Here is a 23365-nt window from a genome sequence, read left to right as displayed (position 1 = left end):
TTTTTTTTAATTGAATTAGATTTAATTTCAAGATTTAAAGCAAAAACAGAACGGTCTGACTTTATCTTTGTGAAATTATAAATGCTACACACACAAAAAGAGCAGGCTGAATGGGACGCAAATTCACTCTCTGGCAGCAGGTGGCGCTTATGGACCAGCAGTGATACGGTGTTTCCTTGGTTACCGCTGTAAACAAAGCTATTCTAAGGAATACTTTAGCTACTTTATTCTGAGGAAAATAAAATGCCATTGGCATCGAAATCTTTCTGAAGACTGATCTCCTTTTAGAGATGCATTCATATAACCCCTCACACACAATTCAATATTTATATTTTCTTCCTATATTTCGAGCATCGTGAACAGTGAGCTGCTCTGCCGGCTACAGAATTTTCTCCTCTTCGTGTTTGTCTTCAGCGTCTCTGGCCTCTTGTGAACGGCCTTTTACAGACTCAGACATGATGTGGGCTAAGTTATTTACCTTTATCACTGCCCCAATAGCTCCCGAAAATAACAAAAAAAATAAATCCAAAAATACAGTACAAAGACAGGAGAAATGTCATGTATTTTTGTACTACTCATATTTCTGTTATTTTTGCGAGCTACTTGAACAGTGATAAAGATCGACCACTGAGCTATGGGGCTAACGGGCTAACTGGCTAACGCCAGGCTGTTGGTGAGCCGGTTTCTGGGCAGTTTTAACGACAGTGCATAACGTAACGTACTGGGTGCGATAAAGTTATTCTTTAAATGTCACACAGCTACTTAGTCGAGCGACCGCTTACCTGACAACCCATCTTGTGAGCGTCGGTCGGCCCGTCCTTTCCCAGCGCTGCCCAGGCTCTGTCCGCCTGTCAGCGCTGTGACACCGGTCCACCCATCAGAGAAGTGTCAGCTCTTATTTTGAAAAGGGCTTATTGAGGGGGCGTGACATCACATTGAAGCAATACCCCTGATTGGCTGACTACACGTGTGGATCGTAGTCACACAACTCTGCGGAAAGATAGTGCCAAAAAGATCTGTAGACGTGTGGAGAGGGATCTGTGAATGCCCTGTGATCTGCAAACACAGATTCAACACTTGCATGCTGAGCTTTGCACAGAATGTGTAAGAATGTCTTTTTACAGTGGTTTGAGAATACAAGTTAGACCGTGTTTGTTTGCAAATTGTGAGGAGGGCATTTGTAGATTTTTTGTAGAAAAAACAGCGAAATATCTGTGCCAAAAATTCTGAAAACAAATGCAACACAATCTACAAACAAATAATGACCCTCGTGCGCAGACAAATCTCTTTGCATTCATTCAAATTCTGGTTGTTAAGTACAAGTCACTGATTTCTATTTGTGAATCATGAAGAGTCTGTTTGTGGATTTTTCATCTATTTGTAGATCTTGTTTTACATTTGCGGATCATGAGGAGTTTGTTTGCAGATTTGGAATCTATTTACAGATTGTGTTTTACATTTGCAGATTTTAAATTTATTTGTAGATCTTGTTTTGTGTTTACAAATTGTAATATGCATTTTTGACTCATAGTCTCTTCATTTTCAATGATTATGGCATTATTTTGTCACAACAGCGAAACAATAGTGCCAGAATTCTGAAAACAAATGTGACACAATCTACAAACAGAACATGATCTTCACCTGCAAACAAGTCACTTTACATTCATTCAAATTCTGGTTTTCAAGTACAAGTCACTGATTTCTATTTGTGAATCAGGATGTGTTTATTTGTGGATTTTTTATCTTTTTGTAGATCATGCTTTATATTTGTGGATCACAAAGAGTTTGTTTGAGGACTTTGTATCTATTTGTAGATCTTGTTTTACATTTGCGGATCATGAGGACTGTGTTTGCGGATTTTTTTTCTATTTGTAGATTGTGTTTTGTGTTTACAAGTTGTAATATCTATTTGTGACTTTTAGTCTGTCCATTTTCAATGGTTTTGGCATCAATTTACCCCCATAGTTTCACACTGTGGATGGAATGCAGATGGAAATGTGGATAAACGTTCGTAAAACGATTCAGAGTGATCAATACATAAAATACAAATAAATAAATTATTTAAACAACCAAAAAGCACAGCCAGAATCGTCAACTTAGTCTTTTTAACTGCAGAGACAACAAACGCAGTGTCATTTTAGCATCTAAAAATCAAATTAGAACCGGTTGAAATGTTTTAAAATCAGCCTATCTGATTAGGAAAAATAAATAAATAAGATCCAGTCTTTCACTTGATCTGCCTGTCTCCGTTGGAGTCTTTTTCAAATAATGCGTGACTAAAACCGACTTGTTAATGTTGACCGGTGTCCTGACATCAAAGCCACTGGAAGGCAACCCTGCAACCTTTAGCCAAAAAAGCGTAACGGCTAATGCTGTTAATTTTTATTATGCCAAGACAGACAGCAGTAATGACAATGCACGATCAGTAAATTTCCAATACCGTTCAGAAAAAAGTTTGATATTTATATTTCTATAATATTTTTTATATAGTTGAATAAATTGCTCTTTTCAAAAGAAACAGTAATGGAAAACCCTTGCCTGAACTGTCAGATCCAAACTGGCTGTGTATGTTGTGTGACATAACTGATAATTTTACCCACTTTCCTGTTTGTCAGAACATCTCAGCCTCAGTTCCCTGTGCTTTTCTGACTTTAAAACACAGCAATCAGCCTTTGCCATCTTTGACCGCCACTGCAACAGTGCACCTCGTCACCTTCAGATGGAGTTAATAGAGCTTCAAAGCGACAATGGACTGAGAGCAAAGTTCCAAGATGCAGTGCGAGTTTCCTTTTCGAAAGGGAATGTCACAGGTTACGCATGTACCCATGGTTCCCTGAGAACAGGGAACGAGACACTGCGTCTCCCTGCTATGCCTCGGGGCCGTCTGATGAACAGTCCCTTCAGACTAGGGGTGTTTGATTCCAGGTTTTTTGGAGTCGACTCTGACTCCCACTGTTGGAGTCGACTCCTCGACTCCATTTACTGTACATCAAAACGGTCATAAATAAGCCAAGATGGCAGTCCTTACACACTTAAAGGTGCCGTAGAACGTCTTTTCAAAAGACGTAATATAAGTCTAAGGTGTCCCCTGAATATGTCTGTGAAGTTTCAGCTCAAAATACCCCATAGATTTTTTTTATTCATTTTTTTAACTGCCTTTTTTGGGGCATCATTAAATATGCACCAATTCAGGCTGCGGCCCCTTTAAATTCTCGTGCTCCCTGCCCCCAGAGCGCGCGCTTGCCTTAAACACCTTAAACAAAGTTCACACAGCTAATATAACCCTCAAAATGGATCTTTACAAAGTGTTCGTCGTGCAGCATGTCTAATCGCGTAAGTACAGTATTTATTTGGATGTTTACATTTGTTTATGAATGAGTTTGAGGTTTTGCTCCATGGCTAAAGCTAATATTACACACTGTTGGAGAGATTTATAAAGAATGAAGTTGTGTTTATGAATTATACAGACTGCAAGTGTTTAAAAATGAAAATAGCGACGGCTCTCTTGTCTCTGTGAATACAGTAATAAACGATGGTAACTTTAACCACATTTAACAGTACATTAGCAACATGCTAACGAAACATTTAGAAAGACAATTTACAAATATCACTAAAAATATCATGTTATCATGGATCATGTCAGTTATTATTGGTCCATCTGCCATTTTTTGCTGTTGTCCTTGCTTGCTTACTGATGATTCAGCTGTACACATCCAGACGTCCTGCCCTTGTCTAATGCCTTGAACATGAGCTGGCATATGCAAATATTGGGGGTGTACATATTAATGATCCCAACTGTTGCATCACCATCGGTGTTATGTTGAGATTCGCCTGTTCTTCAGAGGTCTTTTAAACAAATGAGATTTATATAAGAAGGAGGAAACAATGGTGTTTGAGACTCACTGTATGTCATTTCTATGTACTGAACTCTTGTTATTCACCTATGCTGAGGTAAATTCAATTTTTAATTCTAGGGCACCTTTAAAAGGTATTCACTAATATTGATACATACAAAAAAAACCCTGCATGTCTTAAGTAATATGGGTAATTAGTGAGGCATTAATTCACTTGTCAGGGTATGCCAATGTTTAGAGATGCAGATATGGTGCCAAATATTACATTAAATTTAGTTATTTTATGTTTGAAAGTAGCTATTAGTTGTTTTTTTGTTAATATGGTCTATTAATAGCTGTTGCCATTGTGTGATAATTTTATTTTTAGTTTTCCAGTTGATCAAAATGATTGTCTTGGCAATAACCAGAGACAGAAGTAAGGGTGAGGTATTATATATTTTAAATGATGTAATGATGTAATATGATGTATATATCTTAAATGATGTAATATATAGATTTTTGATTAAATCAACACTTTGATTATAGATGAAAAATAATTTTGTTTATTTTTTTCTTCCATCGAGCCGTATAGGCACTCACCATATATGGCTCCAGAGCTAGGTTTTGAACAGACTGTGAAAAATCAGTCAGCCAATCAATACGCATGCAACCCATAGCAACACGTTAGACTCAGACTGATGGATATGTAAAAAATAAACAGGAATTTTCCAGCTTTTGAGCGATTCGTTACTATTGTACACACTGTCATATTAATTATAATTTAAATGCATTTTGTTTTAATGACCACAATATTATCATTGCTATTTGTCTGCGAGGGGCACTTTTGATAAATTTAAAAAAAGGGCAGGGGCTTGAGCCCCCAAAGCCCTCCCCTTTGCACATGTCTATCCTTATTGTCATTTTCTTTGTTCTAAGTTTACTACTGACTGTTTACTTGATTATTTATTAATTGTATTATTAACTTTTTATTTATATGCAAGTATTTGTTTTGCTGTGGTTTGTTTAGCCTATAGATTTTGGTCATGTTGCCCATCGTAAGTGATCATGTTATTAAAGCTTCTACACCACTAGACTAGCCTAGCTATCTATAATAGCCTAACAAGTTTAAAATAAATAAATATGATTTCAGATTTGTGGAGACTTGTGTAATAAGGCTGTGCACCGAACTCAACATCCCCCTTTCCACACCTGAAGAAAATGTCCATAAGTTGTTTTAAAAGGCAAAATGTATCAGAATTTGTTAAGAGACAAAAATAAACAAGATTTATGCATTTTGTTTGTCCTTTGTGTCATGTATGTATGACTGTTGTGCATCAGACATAATACATAATGCTGTCCTAGTTAAAAATAAAACAAGCACATTTATGGAAACTGCCACCACATAATCAGTTATTTTGATTGCAAAATTCTATTAATAAATATGATATCATGAGTCCTTTGAAGCAAGCATTGTTGGAGAAATATTCATAAAAATATGAGGAAAAGAAAATGCCACAATGTCTCTTTATTCTCTAATTTATTTATGTAGGATAAAGAGATACAGATCAAGCAGAATTAACAAGCTGTAAGTTATTTAAAGGTGCCCTAGAACCCTTTTTCACAAGATGTAATATAAGTCTAAGGTGTCCCCTGAATGTGTCTGTGAAGTTTCAGCTCAAAATACCCCATAGATTTTATTTATTATTATTATTCATTTTTGTAACTGCCTATTTTGGGGCATAATTAGAAATGCGCTGATTCTGTGCGTGTCCCCTTTAAATGCTCGCGCTCCCCGCCCCCAAGCTCGCAACTCTATAATACAATTTTCGCTATTGTTCTTGCTTGCTTACCTGCATAAAGTCTGATGATTCAGCTGTGCTGCTCCAGACGTTAATACTGGCTTTTCTAATGCCTTGAATGGCTGGCATATGCAAATATTGGGAGCATACATATTAATGATCCCGAATGTTGCTTCACAGTCGGTGTCATGTTGAGATTCGCCTGTTCTTGAGGTCTTTTAAACAAATGAGATTTACATAAGAAGGAGGAAACAATGGTGTTTGAGACTCACTGTATGTCATTTCCATGTACTGAACTCTTGTTATTCAACTATGCCAAGGTAAATTCAATTTTTAATTCAAGGACACCTTTAACATTTTAGATATAATACTACAACAAAGCACTTTTGAGTCACATGTGAGATTCATTTGTCCTGTCTGTCTCAGTGCTGAAACTGTTTATATAAAGTTACATTTATAGACAGTTCAGACTTTTATACAGTAATCTATTGCAAGTTTCAAAAACACATTATTCCTCATTAATAGATGTTCATATGTTAATGATTCTTCGTGAGTTCATCTTAAATCGTATGCCGAAGGTTCAGAATTATTGGAATCACATTCTACAAAGCTCTTGTTCTCTTAAGGGAAACAGCAGGAAACCACTGAAAGTGTTGTGGTTATTCTCGCTATCTGCTATCCTCGTGCCAGACCGAAGTCTCACATAGACAACATCTCCAACCTCCAGGATCAACACAACTCCATTCGAGGCGGCTAACGCATTCTGAGCCTGATCCTCATGCGCCATAACCACATGCTCTCCATTCTTAATAATGGATACAGTTGCTGCAGTTCCACCATGACCATATACAGAGACTCTGAACATGTACGCTCCTTTCAGTGGGGCTGTGAAAATACCTGAATCAAATAACAAGAGATACAGAATCAGCTGTTTCTTGTATGATTACTTCATTACCAAACACACTGTGTAATAGTTTTAAAAGATGGCAGATCGTTTAATTCTCTTATACACATTACACAACTGCAGAGAGGTCTGAATGGAGCAGAAGGGTTTATGACTCCATTTCATTGATAATTACCTGTAACTGGGTTGTAGGCGTTCCCAATGTTTGTGAAGACTTTCTTGTAGGTTAGTGTGATTTCAGTGGTAAAAGGACCAATATATCCACTGCCAGATTGCATCAGTCCAGCTGAAAAAGCTATTTCTCTGTCTGTTATTGAAAAACATAAGCAATATTGTGATACATTACTCTATTACACTGAGAATGAATACACTGAATTTAACATCATTCAAGCACACTTTCACCTCTATTTTCCTTTTTCAACTCCACTTGACCCAGAGTAAGATTTGAAATTTCTGTGAAGGAATAAAGATTAAAAGTTGAATGACATTTACACTGATTATTGTAATAGATAACACAATTTACACAGTATACACTCAACTTTACACTAACATTTACACTATACAATGTATTGCATTGGTGTTTTACTTTGAGGATCATTGATAAAAGAGTGAATGTTTTGGTGAAGTACCTTCATTTTTCTTGTTCATCTCATCCCTCAGTTCTGTAACGGTGGCGGTCAGTTCTCTGATGTTTCCTTTCTGCTCTGTAACGGTGGCGGTCAGTTCTCTCAGTACTGCATGGATTTCAGGGAAGCACAGATGGCAGGATTGTTGGCTGTCAGTTGCAGCTTCAGCTCTCAAAGTGTCTGTTTGAGGTGGATTCTGTCTTCTGTCCTCAGAGCTGATCTGTTGACTGATCTCATTCTCATTGAGTCCTCCATCTACCTGCTGCTGGACGACAAACACAAAGGTTTCCAACAGCAGCAGTATACATACTAAAGCCTTCATTCTTCACTGATGTTTGTTTCCAGCTCTTGCTCTGTCATACACACAGCCTCTCATGTTCCTTTTATAGTGTTCTGGTTTACTGTCTTTTACACATGATTTATATTGCTCCAGATAATAAAAGTAATTCAAGTTAATTGTTAACCATAATTAAGGGAATGTTCCAGGCTCAGTCGATGTTTAGCTCTATTCACAATATTTGTGACACTATGTTGATCACAACAGAAAATAACTTTCATCTCTTTTATTGAACCTAACTTAATAAAAGGCTGTGTTACTGTAAGTAATGTTTACCTCTAAATGTACATCCATGTGCAAGTTTGAGTGACTTTATTTAAATTAAATACATTATTTATTGCCAGTGATTATACTGACCTCTGATATATTTCTGACCTCTGGTATAGATGGTCACTCCACTCTCTGGTATCCATGTGCATATCTTACAACAGTTAACAGGTTTACCAGCTTTACGTTATGACAAAAAATAAAAAAAAGAGGAAACATTGGATATAAATTTAGACAGAAAAAATTAGTAAGAGATGTTTACATATATAATGTTTAAGTCTTATGGCTAAACTATTGAAACCATGTGTGTTTAAATGTTTACTGCTTGGCCCATTTATTTTCTACTTTTTTTTAAACTAAAGAACGAGTTGAATTTTTTTTCTCTGGTGATTGATATCATGCCACAAATGTTGCTGATAGCGTTAAACGTTCTGAATCCACAAAATTTCCCTTTAAATGTTATTTTTCCTCCATATGTCATGATTGAACACAGAAAGCAATTGCAAGTAACGCCGTTTATTGAACAACAAGCAGATAAAAGGTCTCAGTCAATGAAGTGTGCAGGCTTCGGTTGCGCAGGGACTGGGATGATCGGTTGGTGCGGCGTGGTGGTGACATGAAGAATGACGGTGAGATGATTCCAGGATCCAGACATTAGACGAGACACGAAGACAGTAATCCAGGGACTGACGACGAACAACAGGAACTCCGGTCAGGAACAGACAACCACGAGCAGGACACCAAACAACGATCTGACAACGGAGATGAGAATGAGGTGAGTATTTAAGGGGTGAGGGAATGAGCAGCAGGTGGGGACGGTGATGAGTGGCAGCTGGATCCACTAATGATCCACGTGGCCTGGACACAAACACACTCGCACACATACATACACAAACACACCCACTGCTGTCATAACACAGAGCACGCGACAAGAAGGAAACAATGCATCTGCGAACCGTGACACCATATGCAACAACATCCAGTATCAACAGATGTAAAACTGAATAAATGCACAAAACTTAAATAAATGTAATGACATGTATAAAAACTCATGCACTCATGATAATGTTGACATTGGCTTGTTTTACAGGATCATAATGTGAGCTGAGTTTTTACTTTTGTTAATTATTACTCACTCATAGATTCTGTCAGAGAGTTCAATCAAATTTACATTTACACTTTTGACAGATGCTTTAATCCAAATTAAATTATATTACAATTTAATTTAAATTTATTTGTACATCTTTCACAATGTACATTGTTGCAGAGCTTTAAAGAACACAGAAAAGAAAAAATATAATAAAGAAAATAGTCACACACACCCAGGTGAAAAAAAGTACACTTCTATAATGCACTTAAAGTAATCTATTTTCACACACTAATTTTGTACTTAATACACTAAATATGAAAGATGTCAGACGGTGCTAAACAAGACTTCGCATGGAAGTGTGGGTGCAAGTGTCTTGTGTGAGTGAGCGATTGTATAATGGGTAGCAGGTGCCGGGTGATCAGTCCAAGGTATGAGGGTATATGGGAAATTGAGTCCAGATGATGAGTGTAGTCCAGGATGGAGTGCCCTCTGGTGGGAACGACGGGCACTCTCATTGGTGATCGTGACATAGCCCCCCTCCTAAGGAGCAGCTTCCAGAAGCTCCTAAACCCCAAAACCCAGAAAGTCCTGGAGGGAGGTGGAGTGGAGGCGGAACAGTGGGTGGGATGGTGGGTCAGGTCCATGGAAAGGAAAGAGGCCTGGAGACTGAGGCCGTGCAGATGGCCCGGGCGGAGAAGGCTTGACAGACGGCCAGGGAGACAGGCTTGAAAACCCCCATGGTGGAGCAGATGACCACCACGGCAGATCTGCTAACACTGGGAACCAATATGGTTGCTCAGGTGAATCTGAAACATAGAGCTCAGAGAGGTTAGTTTTGGCCACAAGGGCCATAATATGAATAATAATGAATACATAATACATAATGAGCTCTGGAACCGGGGCAAACTCGGGAGTGGACTCCTGGACAGAGGTGGACTCAGAACTGGAGTCATGGACTGGAGCGGGCCCTGGAGTGGATTCATGGACTGGAGCAGGCTCTGGAGTGGATTCATAGACGATCCAGTGTGTGCAGCCATCTTGGCTGAGGGCTCACAGACAGCCACCTTAGCCAGGACAGGGCAAAAGTTCATAGCTAAGTACCGCTGACACCTCTAGAGGATCTGCAGCGGATGCTGCCACCTCTGGAGGTTCTACAGTTGTACCATCAGAAAACAGGGAGAAATCATAAATGGCCTCTGTGGCTGGTTCTGGGCAAGCCTCTGCGGCTGGGTCAGGACAGAACAAGAGTTTGCAAATGGACTCCGGGACTGATTCAGGACAGGACGCAAGTTTACAGACATCCTCTGCAGCTGGGTCGAGACAGGACAAGAGTTTGCAAACGGTCTCCAGGGCTGATTCAGGACAAGAGTTCATCAACGGACTCTGTGGCTGATTTAGGACAGGATGAGAATGTGTTGCTGGACGCCACCACCGTGCAAGTAGCTGAAGCAAGTACCATTGCTTTGTGAGGTTCTGCAGCATAAGCCGCCACCTCTGGAGATTCATGCGGTGATGTACGCGGCCCAAATGCACCATAAGGAGACCCCCATTTTGGGGAGTGTTGCAGACAGGGGAATCAGTTCAGGAGCAGGAGGGCTAAAATTAATTGATTTTGGGAAACCAGCTGTGCATACTGACACCAGCGGTGGATGCCAACCTCTGACGCTTGATGACGGGTTCCCCTGACACAACAGAGGAGGGTTGTGGTACGACAACTGCAACAAGGTGTGACTCTGGGGTGTCAGACATAATGTGGACTCTGGAAGATCAGCAGAGACGTGACGTGGCTCTGGAAGATCAGCGGAGACGTGACGTGGCTCTGGACGATCAGCTGGGACGTGACGTGGCTCTAGACGATAAGTGGAGATGTGACGTGACTCTGGATGATCAACTGTGACTTGACTGGGCTCAGGGAGATCAACTGTGACTTGATTTGGTGTTCTTGTGGCCGCCATTTTGTGTGTTCTAGCGCGGCTGCTATCATATGAGTGAATGCAGGATTGCATTCCTTCGCGACACCCACAGTGAACGCTGAACCAACAGTCCACAAAACATAATCCAAAAAGCTACCCAATGACGTACGAGGACCCTCATGAATCACTCATAATTTTAAAGGCTGATTAAGGCCGTCACTTGTCTGGCTATCACCAGACCAAGCTCAATTTAAAATTGAACATTGGTCTGGAGAGTCTGTATGTATTTTCTACTGCACAAGAGGCGTGACAAACGAGCATTATTCACGCAATTGGATAGTCCTTCAACCAATCAGATCAACGATCTGGGTGACGTACTTTGCAAAGCGACGTGAAAACTCCAGACAGGTTTAAGCTGCATTCCATTTGACAGGGTCCCTACGCAGTGTTCACTGCTCCCTACTCCCTGAGCACGGTATATCCGTTGAAGTGGACTTCGCTGACAATAATCACTCATTTGGAACACACTACAAATGTCATCAAAGAAAGTCAACGACGGTGTCGTGCAGATTATGATATAACAAATAAATAGATATTATAATTTACTTTCAAATTTAAAATGAACTCTTAACAGATTTGAAGCTGTAGCCTCTCATGCCATATGAAAATAAATTCTGATTTTGGTTAACTGTATAAATGTATTCTTAATCCACCGTCTGGGTCTCATCTTGTGCGCTTTCTTTTCCACACGCAGCCACATAGTAAACACTTCTGAGGTAAATAAAGTAAAATAAAAAATGACAGAGCCGCTGCTTTTCAACACTTTTACTTTGTCGTGCCTATTCATACAATAAAATATGCAAATACACTCATCGCCATAACCATTCATACTTTTGTTCGTATAATAATAACAAAATTTATGAATACTCAAAATTCAAATGTAAATTCCTCCATCGGAGAGCCGTTTAAAAACTCTTTCAACGGCTCTGCTCCATCGTAGTTCTGACTGGTGACGCAGTGCGCAATGACAGTTGGGTGATTTTACCTCTCTACTTCCTGTGAAGTGATGTATCGATGTTCCCTTATTCCCTATGCTGTTCGCAGTGCCCTTCGAACTGAACATGTTCGCTCCCTTCGGAATGGAATCTCACTTAAGATGGCAAAATACCCTGTGAAGTCCACTTCGCAGTCCACTCGCGGTCGAATGGAACGCACCTTTAGTTTGTATTGGGTTGTAGCACTGATCAGCGGTTTGCAGAAGCAGCAATGGCATTGAGTGATTTTTGCAGGTTGTGCAAAAAAAAAAACATGAAAGTGAGTGGTATTTACACCCACTCGAGCGATTTGTTTGCTAAACTAAAGAAGTCATTCAGCATCGTTGAGAGGTTAAAAGGAATAGGATTGATGGTCGTGCTTGCCGTTGCTTCTCTATCGTCATCGTGTTATACAGCGAGCAAGGTGGATAAGCCAGTCTGTGATTGGTTCCTGCAAAAGTGTAACAGAAGCAGTAGAAATGAATGTATGGGTTGCCGGGCGAAATCAAATTGCTGACAGATCAGGCTGGGTTTACCCAGTCTAGGCCGTCACAGAAAAAGTCTATTAATATACAGTCTGGTAATTCTGAGTCTTTAGTCAAAGCCAAATATTCCCCGATATATAACCCTTGAGTGATTGTGTGCCCTGCTTGAGCGCTAGCAGTAGAATCGCTGTGTTCATACCTGGCCTTTATTCCTTAGAGAAGCCGCTGGATCCTTGTGTGGCGAAGTCTTCTTGTAAGGATTGAGTCACTGGAGTGAAGATTCATCTGCAGCTTTTATTGAAGTCAAATTCACTGACAAAATAACAGCAAGGATGAGCCAGTGGCAGAAACAGTGATCTGGGAAGGCAGCAAACAATCAGAGTCCCAAGGCAGGCAGCAAACATACACAATCCAGGAACAGGCAAGGGTCAAGGCAGGCAGCAGAGAATCAGAAATGAGTAACAGGTCCTGTTCACACGGAGACGTGTTTTTGTGAATACACACAAATTATGTATCCGCTATTTTTTGAAACCGGTTCCCAGAGTGGATAAATCTGAAAACGCTGTCTTTGCGTTTTCGTGTGGAGAGCCTATCCGTCTGTTTTGTGAAATGATGATGTCAAAACCCCACGTGTCGACCCTAGTCAGACGCCGCTAACAGCAGACTCTTGTGTTCGTGCTGCAGAAGCTACTGAGCCAAAATAAAGCGTTATTTCTAAGCTTTACTATAGTTTCTATACAGCACGCAAGGTTTATGCGCATGCACCAAGTCTTATTCTCTGTTTTAAGTATATCTCTGTGGCAGAATTACAGCGCCACATATTGGTCTGGCATGTATACTACATCGTTTTGAGTCATTTCAGTGGTTTCATGTGGACGCAGATATTTCTTGAGACAAGGGGGGGAAAAAAAGATTGGATAGGGTAAGCTCCGGCTTCGTGTGGATGTAGCCACAGTACAAGGTCAAACACCAAAATACAGAATCCAGGTGAAACACTCAGAAATGTCATACGGTGCTAAACAAGACTTCGCATGGAGGTGTAGGTGTAAGTGTTTTATGTATAATGAGTAGCAGGAGCAGGGTGATCAGTCCAAGGTATGAGGGTAGATGGGAAATGGAGTCCAAATGATGCGTGTAGTTTCAAAGCATCTTTACAGTGATAACAGGAAATGAGTGCAACAAAGTTTGTGATCAGGATCTGGCTGACTTTTTTAAAAATTTGTTTTGCTTCATCATGTGTGACGCCAGGGTGTGTAAACCACCATAAAGTATATAGTGGTAAATTAATATTGAAAGTTTATTTTTTTTGCCAAATACAGAAGCCATAATGTTTTCACTTAATTTATATTTTATTTTGATGGCCTTTAACATATTCTGTTGACTATAAGTAATATTGCACCTGCATGTCTAATAACTCATTAGAGTGTCAGTAGAATATTAGCAGACTGGCAGGATTATGGTTAGAATAAACTGACATGTACTTGCAAAGTTACTTTTAGTCTGTTGGGGGACCATCGAAATAAACAGCAGATATTAAGCAGACAGTCTACTACTCATACTCTAATGAGAGTTAGTTGACATGTACTTTGCAAAGTTAATTATTGTCTACAGAATGTTCAAAAGGGACCATAAAAATAGTGTTACTGCAAAAATGACATTCAGGCTGTTAAACAGACCTGCAGTAAAAGCTTCAGATCAGACCCTGAACACACACTGATTCATATCACACAAAGAATTGACTGTAAATAAGTAAATAGTTCATTATTTCTGAATCTGGATTTATTCCGATTGGAAACCACAGAAACTGGAAGTAAATTATATTTTGCCTATAATTATGGTCACTTTAACTAAATGATCCTTCTCATCTAATCTTAAATTTCAAACAGACTTTGGACTAAAAACTGAATTGAAGCATTTAGAGTAAGTGCTCATGTGGTCTTTAATCTAGTCTGAAATTAAGATAAACAGCATTTTGATTATACAAGATTATATAAACCCACATAAACTGATAATTGTTACATGTCTTGTTCCTGTGACCTAGTTTTTCCCCAGTCTGTCTGATTAGTTCATTTGATCCACCTGTGTCTTGTTAATTATCCAATCACCGTGCTTAGTTCCCTTTGTTAGTCTCATGTATATGCATGTATTGAAGTATATGCGCGAGACATCGCTGCCGTTGTCAGAGCGCAATCAGACCTCACTAACAGAATGCTGAACGCAGTTGGACATAGTGGTGTATTAGAGGTAAAAAATGATATAAATACTGTTCGGTTTCTCGCACAAACCGATCGTTTCGTGTCTTAGGACATCAATGTGTCGTCACGAGCCGCAGGGTTTAATTTGGATTTGTCTATGCAAATTTTTTCGACTCTTATTGATAGAGTTCCCATTCACTCGCATTATTTGGCTGACAGACGGCAGCGGTTGGAGTTAAAAATCATCATTTGTGTTCTACTGAAGAAACAAAGTCACCTACATCTTGGATGCGCTGGGGGTAAGCAGATAAACATCACATTTTCAATTTTGGGTGAACTATCGCTTTAAGGCTTTGTGTCTTATTTATGCCATCTTGCCTTATTTATGACCCTGTTCTGATGTAAAGTAAATGGAGTCGATTCCATCAACTCCTACAGTGGGAGTCGGGAGTTGGAGTCGACTCCAAAAAACCTGGAATCGAGCCCCCTAAAAATCAACAAAACAATACTGTATTGTTTCAAATGTAAAGAATTTCCAGTGAGCTTAATCTACGTGGGTCACAGTGAAAATAGCATCAGCCTAATAGGAAACACTCAAATAGAAACAAATTAACAAAGTCTCTCTGATTTGTGTTATGAGAAAATGCAAAGTCAGAAAATGCTTAGCTAAGCAAAAGAAATGAGTGAAACCGTGGTGTTTGCTGGAACGGCAAGTGAGACAAAACAGGAACAGGCCACTCTACTTAAATAACTCAGGCAGCCCTGTTTACATCTCCTAAACCTGAAGGAAACGCTTAACCACTATATAAAGAGAAGTATCAAACCCTGTCTGTTTCTACCAATAAATGCGCCCAGTTTCTCTGTTTTGTCGTTCCACTGGCCCAGGGACTTCAAAACATCGGGTGCAACACTTTCTGCATACGTTGAATATGAAGGCATTTTGGCAGAAGCTCAACATTTGACTTGTTTAAATGCATTGCTTCGCTTCAGTAGGCCTTTATTAACCCCTGGAAACCGTGTGGAGCACATATTTATGATGGATGGATGAGGATGGAAGCACTATCTTCAGCCCATACTCATTGAACCCCATTCACTGCCATAGAGTACCCCAGGGATGACGTGTTTTTGTAGGCCAACCCGGAAGTTAGCGGCACACGGGTTCCCTCGATTGAAAGCCTATGCATTTTTCCCATAGACTTTTGGAAAATCGCAGAAAATAAGCTCTGTGTTTAACAAAGGGTTATGACACTTACACATTTTGTCTATCAAGATAATCTTTACAAGTTAACACAACATTTATAGATTTTGAAGCCTAAATAAAGTCGTCAGATATAAAAGGCTAACAGTAGGCTATAAACGGACTACACCATGGATTACACCGGACTACACCATGGTCGCGGATCAACGTCGTCACCACCAAGCTTCCTCAAACTTTATTTAGAAAACAACTTTATTTATAAACATGCTCGCTGATTATGATCTGTGCTGTTATGAATACTTATCCACTTTTTCATGAGAAATGCTGTCCAAATGTCCTGTTTTTAATGATGATGTCTAAAGTCCCCGCCAAAGGAAGAAGTCCCTTTTAGCAGGGACTACTTTAGCCGATTTTAAGACACAGTAAAAGTTTAAAAAATCACAAGTGGGTTATAACTGGTGTGTTTTATGTCATAGATCAAAACGTGAAAGTATTTAGAGGCTTTGTTAACCACAGACCTTATTTCAGGCAATTTAGCAAAAACCCATTCAAAAAACCCATAGACTTTACGGCGTTGGAACCGGAAGTCCTAAAATGCTAACTCGCTTCCGGGTTTTGCCTACAAAAATGCGTCATCCCTGAGGCACTCTATTATAAAGCCCAGACGCGTCAGATATATATTAATATTTCTCTGATTGTGTTCATCAGAAAGAAGAAAGTCATACACACCTAGGATGGCTTGAGGGTGAGTAAAGCTTGGGCTAATGTTCATTTGAAAGTGAACTAATCCTTTAAAAAGCTCCAGTGTTCATCAGTGTGTGGATAAATTTGAAATGCTCACAGCAAAATTGTCACATGAAAAGAGATTTGAGTCCCCTTTAAAGTTCAGGTACAAGTTCAGGACTTTTTCTTTGTCAATTTGCACACTGAATGTAGGTAGGAGATCTTCATTTTGAACTCTCAAAGTGCACCAGATTGATTCATTTTACTTTAAAATGTAAAACATTTTCTTATAGGGGACATTCCTCTGGACCCACAGAAGGACCGAGGCCCACCCACCACATATATCCACAAAATCCTGTGGGAAACACTATGATTTTATTAATTTTTAGAATTATTATAATAATGCAGTTAATTATTTACACTATTGATAGGAATGTAAAGATATCTTGTTATTCATATTAAAAAATAAAAAAATGGAAGCTTTCATAATAAAGCATATGCCTACAACAACTGAACTTTGTATTTAGTGCTTAAATGCCTTCCTTTCTTCACATAGTCCTTATTGTTTAAAAACACAAGTAATGTTGATCAAGTAATTATCGTCCTAATATGTATTTTATGCTGTTATTTTGTTCCATGTGTTTGGACCGAACCTGTTGAATTAGTTCAAAGAATTCTCTCATAATACTCAGACACTAAAGGATTAGTTCACTTTTAAATAAACTTTTGCTGATAATTTACTCACCCCCATGTCATCCAAGATGTCCATGTCTTTCTTTCTTCAGTCGAAAAGAAATTAAGGTTTTGGATGTAAACATTCTAGGATTTTTCTCCATATCATTCATTTAAATGGGCACCAAACGGTTGAAGGTCCAAATGGCAGCTTCAGTGCAGCTTCAAAGGGCTTTAAACGACACCAGACGATACCAGACGATGAATAAGGGTCTTATCTAGCGAAACGATCGGTCATTTAAAAAAAAAATTAAAAAAAGTTTAAGTTTTATAAGCACAAATGCTGGCTTTGCTCTTTTCTCCGATACGCGTTTGTGACGTCACGTAATACGCAATTACGTTGAAAAGGTCACGGTTGACGTAGGCGTAGCAACCACAGTTTCATTTGCTCAGGATTGTGTATAGGAAATCTATGAAAAGTCACAAATTTCTGTCCTGACAAAAATTTTCTTTTAGGCTTTCTAATTAAAACACCCAGGATACGCACACCTTTCAAGCGTGAGTTTAAAACATTGTAACTGACCGCCAGAGTGAGTTTTTTTTTTTTAAGGCGACCCTTATTTTAGAACGTTTGCCCTTATTGTTTCCATGGCGACGCGTGCGTGTCACGAGCGCTGAACGTAGCCACAATAACACTGTATGAGAGATGGATCACAATTATTTTGTTTTTCCTTTTTTATTTAAAATATTCGCAAACTTGCTTACATGTCTTCAATTATATGATATTCCGATTCTCAAATATGTGTGAGTGAGTGTGTTTTGTCGTTTAAAAAACTTTATAAATGATCTTTATCTTGATCTATAATGCGAGATGGGCGCCGCCATCTTGGTTTGCACTGCAGTTCACAGAGTTCTGTCAGTCTGATTTACAGCAGGTGAATACATCAGTTTCTCCTGAAATATATGCAAGTAAGTGGCTGGTGAACTGGAAGAATAAGAGAGTAAACTTTATAGTTACTTAGACCCATTATGTGTGTCTGATATGAATAAATGTCGGCAAATTATATTTGAATTCACTGTTTATTGATGCTTCCACTGACGTCTGACATCAGTGTGTATTTTATAAACTCCAAATGTATTGTTTAATGGTGCTTATGCGTATTTAAATGTCTGAAACCTTAAAAGAAACATTATGTGTCTGAAAACACTGCATAGCTGTGATGACAAGAGAGCGCGCGTCCGTCTCGCAGCCAGAGCGCGAAAGCACAGTTTGAATCTAGCAGTTATGTGACGTCGCTGAACATTCTAAATCCCATATGTGGAACCGTACGCCCATGGGGACAGAAATAAACATCCCATATGTGGGAACGTACCGATCAAAGGGTTAAACAATAAACTGACACAAAGACATTTGAATCCGCCTACGTCAACCGTGACTTTTTGAACGTAATTGCGTATTACGTGACGTCACGAACGCGCATCGGAGAAAAGAGCAAGGCCAGCATTTGAGCTTATAAAACTTAAACTTTTTTTTTTTTTTTTCTTAAATGACCAATCGTTTCGCTAGATAAGACCCTTATTCATAGTCTGGTGTCGTTTAAAGCCCTTTGAAGCTGCACAGAAACTGCCATTTGGACCTTCAACCGTTTGGTGCCCATTGAAATGAATGATATGGAGAAAAATCTTAGAATGTTTACATCAAAAACCTTAATTTCTTTTCGACTGAAGAAAGAAAGACATGGACATCTTGGATGACATAGGGGTGAGTAAATTATCAGGAAAAGTTTATTTAAAAGTGGGGTAATCCTTAAAGGTGCTAAAGAGGATGTTTTGTTTTATACATTTTTGCAATATTACTTGAAACTGTCTTTACTAACTGATAAAAGACTATTTATTAGGTGCACTGAAAGGAATAATATTAATATACATCATCTGTGCACGAGGCCTTAAAAACATCAGCCAATCGTTTACGCGATGATGGCCCTCTGGCTTGTCAATCACTGCCGTGACGTTCCTTGTGAGAGACGAGCGCGGCTGCGCGCTCCAGTAACTTTCCACACTCCACAGGCGCCGCATGCAATGTTTTTGTCAGGAGACAGGAGTAACAACTGCAGATTATGAGTTACCTGCGGTGAGTCCGACATAATGAATCCACTAACACGACACAGCGAATGCCGGTGGTAAACACTCGTGTTCCAATACGAGTGTTTACGAGTTTTGGGAGGCATTCCTTGGAAGGAGGGGGGTTGTTCTTACGCATGCGCTCATTTCAAAAACTCAGTAACAGTCTTTGGTTTCTCAGTCGACGAAAAGATCCTCTTTAGCACCTTTAACTGGTTGCCACCTGGTGATGCTGCAATCTGCAGAAAGAGTCACAATTCACGAATACATCAGTGAATAAATCTTTTTGGACCTTATAATTTAACAAAATCCCCACTATAGTTGCTGTTACGGTTCTTCTGATAATAGTTTAATTGAGGAAATTCACCTAATATCACGCAAGGAATGACAGACGTTGCTCACAGTGATTTCATTCTTAGTTTAGAGTCGATTCTCGAAGCCATGAATCGACCAAGTGATTCTTTTCGGAGGTTCTTCCCCTCCCACAGCTTTTTTTTGCGCGGTAATGTGTAGTCTGCGGATGGTGTCGTGTGTGTCCAGAATTTTACGAGAAAATAGTAGGTAAAGTAGTACGTTTGAACTAATTTCACAATTTTAATTAGCATAACATATAACAGGATGAGTTATCTTAAGTTGTTGAATTTTTTGCTGATGTTGTTGTTTGCCAAATGGCTCATTCAAGATGCAAGATGCATGCTCAGTGTTTGTTCTGTTTTTGTTCGTTTTTCCTGTTTTCTGTTTTTCAAACACCAACAGTTTTACCAGGGATGAACTGCTGAACATTCGGCAGTACACACCACAAAATCTTTTACCGGATTTCGATTATTCAGATGTTTTGTTGAATGTTGTGGTCGGCAGAGCTGCAGTGCTGTTTAGACGCTTCAGGATGCGCAGACGGGGGAAGCGCGCCGGCGCCCTCGTGAAGCTCAGACAGGGTGGATTAAGAACGCCGCGGGAAATCGCGCGGCGGCAGGACGTGCTTTTACATCAACGAAAGGTGGTGTTCAGATGTAACGGTGTTAAAGAAGATGTGCTGTCCAGATCTTGAAACTAGGGCTGCACAATTAATCGAATTTATAATTGCGATTATGATTACGGATGCCACGATTTCGTAATCGTTCAAAGGCGCGATTACAAGTAAAAATATCCACTAGATTATTCTGCATGTTTAAGGGGTGTGTTATGAGCATGTCACGTTGTGAGAGGCGAATCACAACTACTTCAGAGTGTAAAAGGTCTAACCCAGCACAAAAGGAGCTACCAGTGACGTAAGTGTACGCTGATATGTCAAACGCACACGAAACACCAGCTGCGCGATCTTGCTCTCCTCTCTGACAGCGAGTTGAGACACGCGCCTCTTCTCATTCAATCGTCTCATGCTCTCCAGTTTAATAGTGTTGGTGTGACCGGGTCTGAATTTCAGCGCGGGATTGCGCATAATTATATTAATTCCCGCAGATTTCGCGCTCACACAAAGCGCCAAAATAAGCTCTTTTTCGCGGATTATTAATGTTCAAATACATTCAGAAACAATATCACAATGCCAATAGCTCTGGTGAGTATTAATGTAAAACAGTTCAGGAAGAATGTGTCTGTCAAATCTTAAAGGGACAGAAGCCGAATAAACATGCTGCGCTCTATGTTGTTAATGTTCATCAAACAACAAAAGACAAAAAAAAATCACTTACTGCTCTTGACTGATTAACTTCTGTAACTTTAATTGATTAATTTTTACAATGAAGTTTATCCAATGTTATTTTACATTTGATTACTTTGTCTCTTTATTCAGTTTCTTACCTGATCACTACTGTTAGACCTACCTGAAAAAAAGAAAACTGTCTATTTAATTTCTATCTTTATTCTTTTGTATTTATTTGTGCTATTGTTAGTAATTTGTTCATTTTTTTCTTATTTTATTACTGTTTACTTGTTTTTTAAAACTTCAATTTACCATTTGAAATCAAGCACACCAAGTAAAAAAAATATTATTGCTTCAAACAATGGTATAAAGCTATTCAAAACATCATTCAATGTAAATTGTGATAATCGTGATTAATAATCGCAATTACAATTTAAAGGGAATAATCGACAATTATGATTTTTTGTCGTAATCGTGCAGCCCTACTTGAAACACTCTTCATTAACTGCAAACCGTTCTACTCGCTGCGGGAGTTTTGCTCGTTCATTCTGGTGAGCGTCTACATTCCTCCACAAGCGCACGTGAGCTCGGCTTTACAGTTACTCACTGATATGATCACAGAGAGCGAGCAACAACACCCGGACTCTGTTTTAATCATTCTCTGGGACTTTAATAAAGCGATTCTCTCATGTGAACTGCCCAAATACAGACAGCATGTTACTTGTCCCACCAGAGACAGTAATATACTCGACCATTGTTACACAGCAATAAAGGATGCATATCACTCTGTCCCACGGGCAGCTTTGGGGCTCTCTGATCACTGTCTAGTTCATCTCATACCAAGCTACAGGCAGAAACTGAAATCAGCTAAACCTGTAGCAAGGACTGTAAAGAGATGGACCACTGAAACAGAGCGGGCTTTACAAACCTGTTTCGAATGGACTGATTGTAGTGTTTTTGAAGCTGCTGCCACCGATCTGGACGAGCTCACAGAGACTGTAACTTTATATATCAGTTTCTGTGAGGATCTGTGCATTCCTACAAAGACTCATTTAACTTACAACAATGACAAACCCTGGTTCACTGCAAAACTCAGCCAGCTCCGTCAGGCTAAAGAAGATGCTCGCAGAAAAGAGGACAGAGTCTTGTACAAACAGGCCAAATACACACTGGAAAAGGAGATCAGAGTGGCAAAGGGGAATTATTCAGTTCTATTCTAATGACACAGCTTCAGTGTGGAAAGGTCTGAAAGTTATCACCAACTACAAGACACCATCCCCCAGCTCTGTGGAGAATCAACGACTGCCAGACGATCTGAATGAGTTTTATTGCAGGTTTGAAAAATCACCATTCACACCTCCAACAACCCCCCTCTCCCCCACACCTGCAATTCATTTCAGTGAAGATGACGTGCGCCAGGTCTTCAGAAAGAACAAGAGAAGAAAGGCACCAGGCCCAGACAGCGTTTCACCAGCCTGTCTGAAAACCTGTGCTGACCAGCTGGCCCCCATCTTCACACAGATCTTCAACAAATCACTGGAGCTGTGCGAAGTCCCCTCATGCTTCAAACGCTCCACCATCATCCCCGTCCCAAAGAAACCCAAAATTACTGGACTAAATGACTACAGACCTGTGGCTCTAACGTCTGTGGCCATGAAGTCATTTGAAAGACTGGTTCTGGCTTATCTGAAGGACATCACTGGACCCTTACTGGACCCCCTGCAGTTTGCTTACCGAGCAAACAGGTCTGTGGATGATGCAGTCAATATGGGACTGCATTATGTTCTCCAGCATCTGGACAGACCAGGGACTTATGTGAGGATCCTGTTTGTGGACTTCAGCTCTGCTTTTAACACCATCATCCCATCACTCCTCCAGCCTAAACTAACTCAGCTCTCTGTGCCCACCTCTGTCTGTCAGTGGATCACCAGCTTCCTGACAGACAGGCAGCAGCTAGTGAGGCTGGGAAAATTCTCATCCAACACCCTCACCATCAGCACCGGCGCCCCTCAGGGCTGTGTTCCCTCTCCACTGCTCTTCTCCCTCTACACAAACGACTGCACCTCTAAAGACCCCTCTGTCAAGCTCCTGAAGTTTGCGGATGACACCACACTGATCGGCCTCATCCAGGACGGTGACGAGTCTGCTTACAGAGTGGAGGTTGAACAGCTGGCTGTCTGGTGCAGTCTTAACAACCTGGAGCTCAACACGCTCAAGACAGTGGAGATGACCGTGGACTTCAGGAGAAACCCCCCTGCTCTCCCTCCACTCACCATCATGAACAGCACTGTGACTGCAGTGGAGTCATTCAGGTTCCTGGGCACCACCATCTCCCAGGACCTGAAGTGGGACAACCACATCGAGTCCATTGTGAAAAAGCCCCAGCAGAGGTTGTACTTTCTTTGCCAGCTGAGGAAGTTCAACCTGCCACAGGAGCTGCTGAAACAGTTCTACTCTGCCATCATCGAATCCATCCTTTGCACTTCAATTACCATCTGGTTCAGCTCAGCTATCAAATCTGACCTCAGA

General features: G+C 40.0%; 1 protein-coding gene across 2 annotated transcripts; it reads right to left on the bottom strand.

Moving 5' to 3' along the window:
* Nucleotides 1-6212: 6212 nt before the first annotated feature.
* On the bottom strand, nucleotides 6213-7545 carry LOC125244933 (heavy metal-binding protein HIP-like). Of its 2 annotated transcripts, XM_048155330.1 has the most exons (4): nucleotides 7166-7545; nucleotides 6939-6989; nucleotides 6712-6843; nucleotides 6213-6529 (listed from the first exon to the last, which is right to left on the bottom strand). In XM_048155330.1, the coding sequence occupies exons 1-4, from the start codon at nucleotides 7482-7484 to the stop codon at nucleotides 6228-6230; spliced, it is 804 nt and encodes a 267-aa protein (XP_048011287.1). In that variant the 5' UTR covers nucleotides 7485-7545; the 3' UTR covers nucleotides 6213-6227. The 2 variants fall into 2 exon arrangements, with proteins under 2 accessions (XP_048011287.1, XP_048011288.1); XM_048155331.1 differs by lacking the exon at nucleotides 6712-6843 and having other exon boundaries at nucleotides 7166-7544.
* Between the last annotated feature and the right edge of the window lie 15820 nt (nucleotides 7546-23365).

This window comes from Megalobrama amblycephala, linkage group LG14 (assembly GCF_018812025.1).
Source record: "Megalobrama amblycephala isolate DHTTF-2021 linkage group LG14, ASM1881202v1, whole genome shotgun sequence".
Classification (NCBI taxonomy): Eukaryota; Metazoa; Chordata; class Actinopteri; order Cypriniformes; family Xenocyprididae; genus Megalobrama; species Megalobrama amblycephala.
Note: the sequence above shows the minus strand (reverse complement) of the source record. Positions and strands in the feature narration are given on the sequence as shown.

Bases quoted from the DNA above. Each gene is read 5' to 3' on its own strand.
- LOC125244933 (XM_048155330.1), bottom strand. From the start codon at position 7,484: ATGAAGGCTTTAGTATGTATACTGCTGCTGTTGGAAACCTTTGTGTTT. The intron at 6,844-6,938 runs GTGAAAGTGTGC...TTTCAATAACAG, and splicing joins GTTGAAAAAGGAAAATAGAG to ACAGAGAAATAGCTTTTTCA. The intron at 6,530-6,711 runs GTAATTATCAAT...TATTTGATTCAG, and splicing joins CGCCTACAACCCAGTTACAG to GTATTTTCACAGCCCCACTG.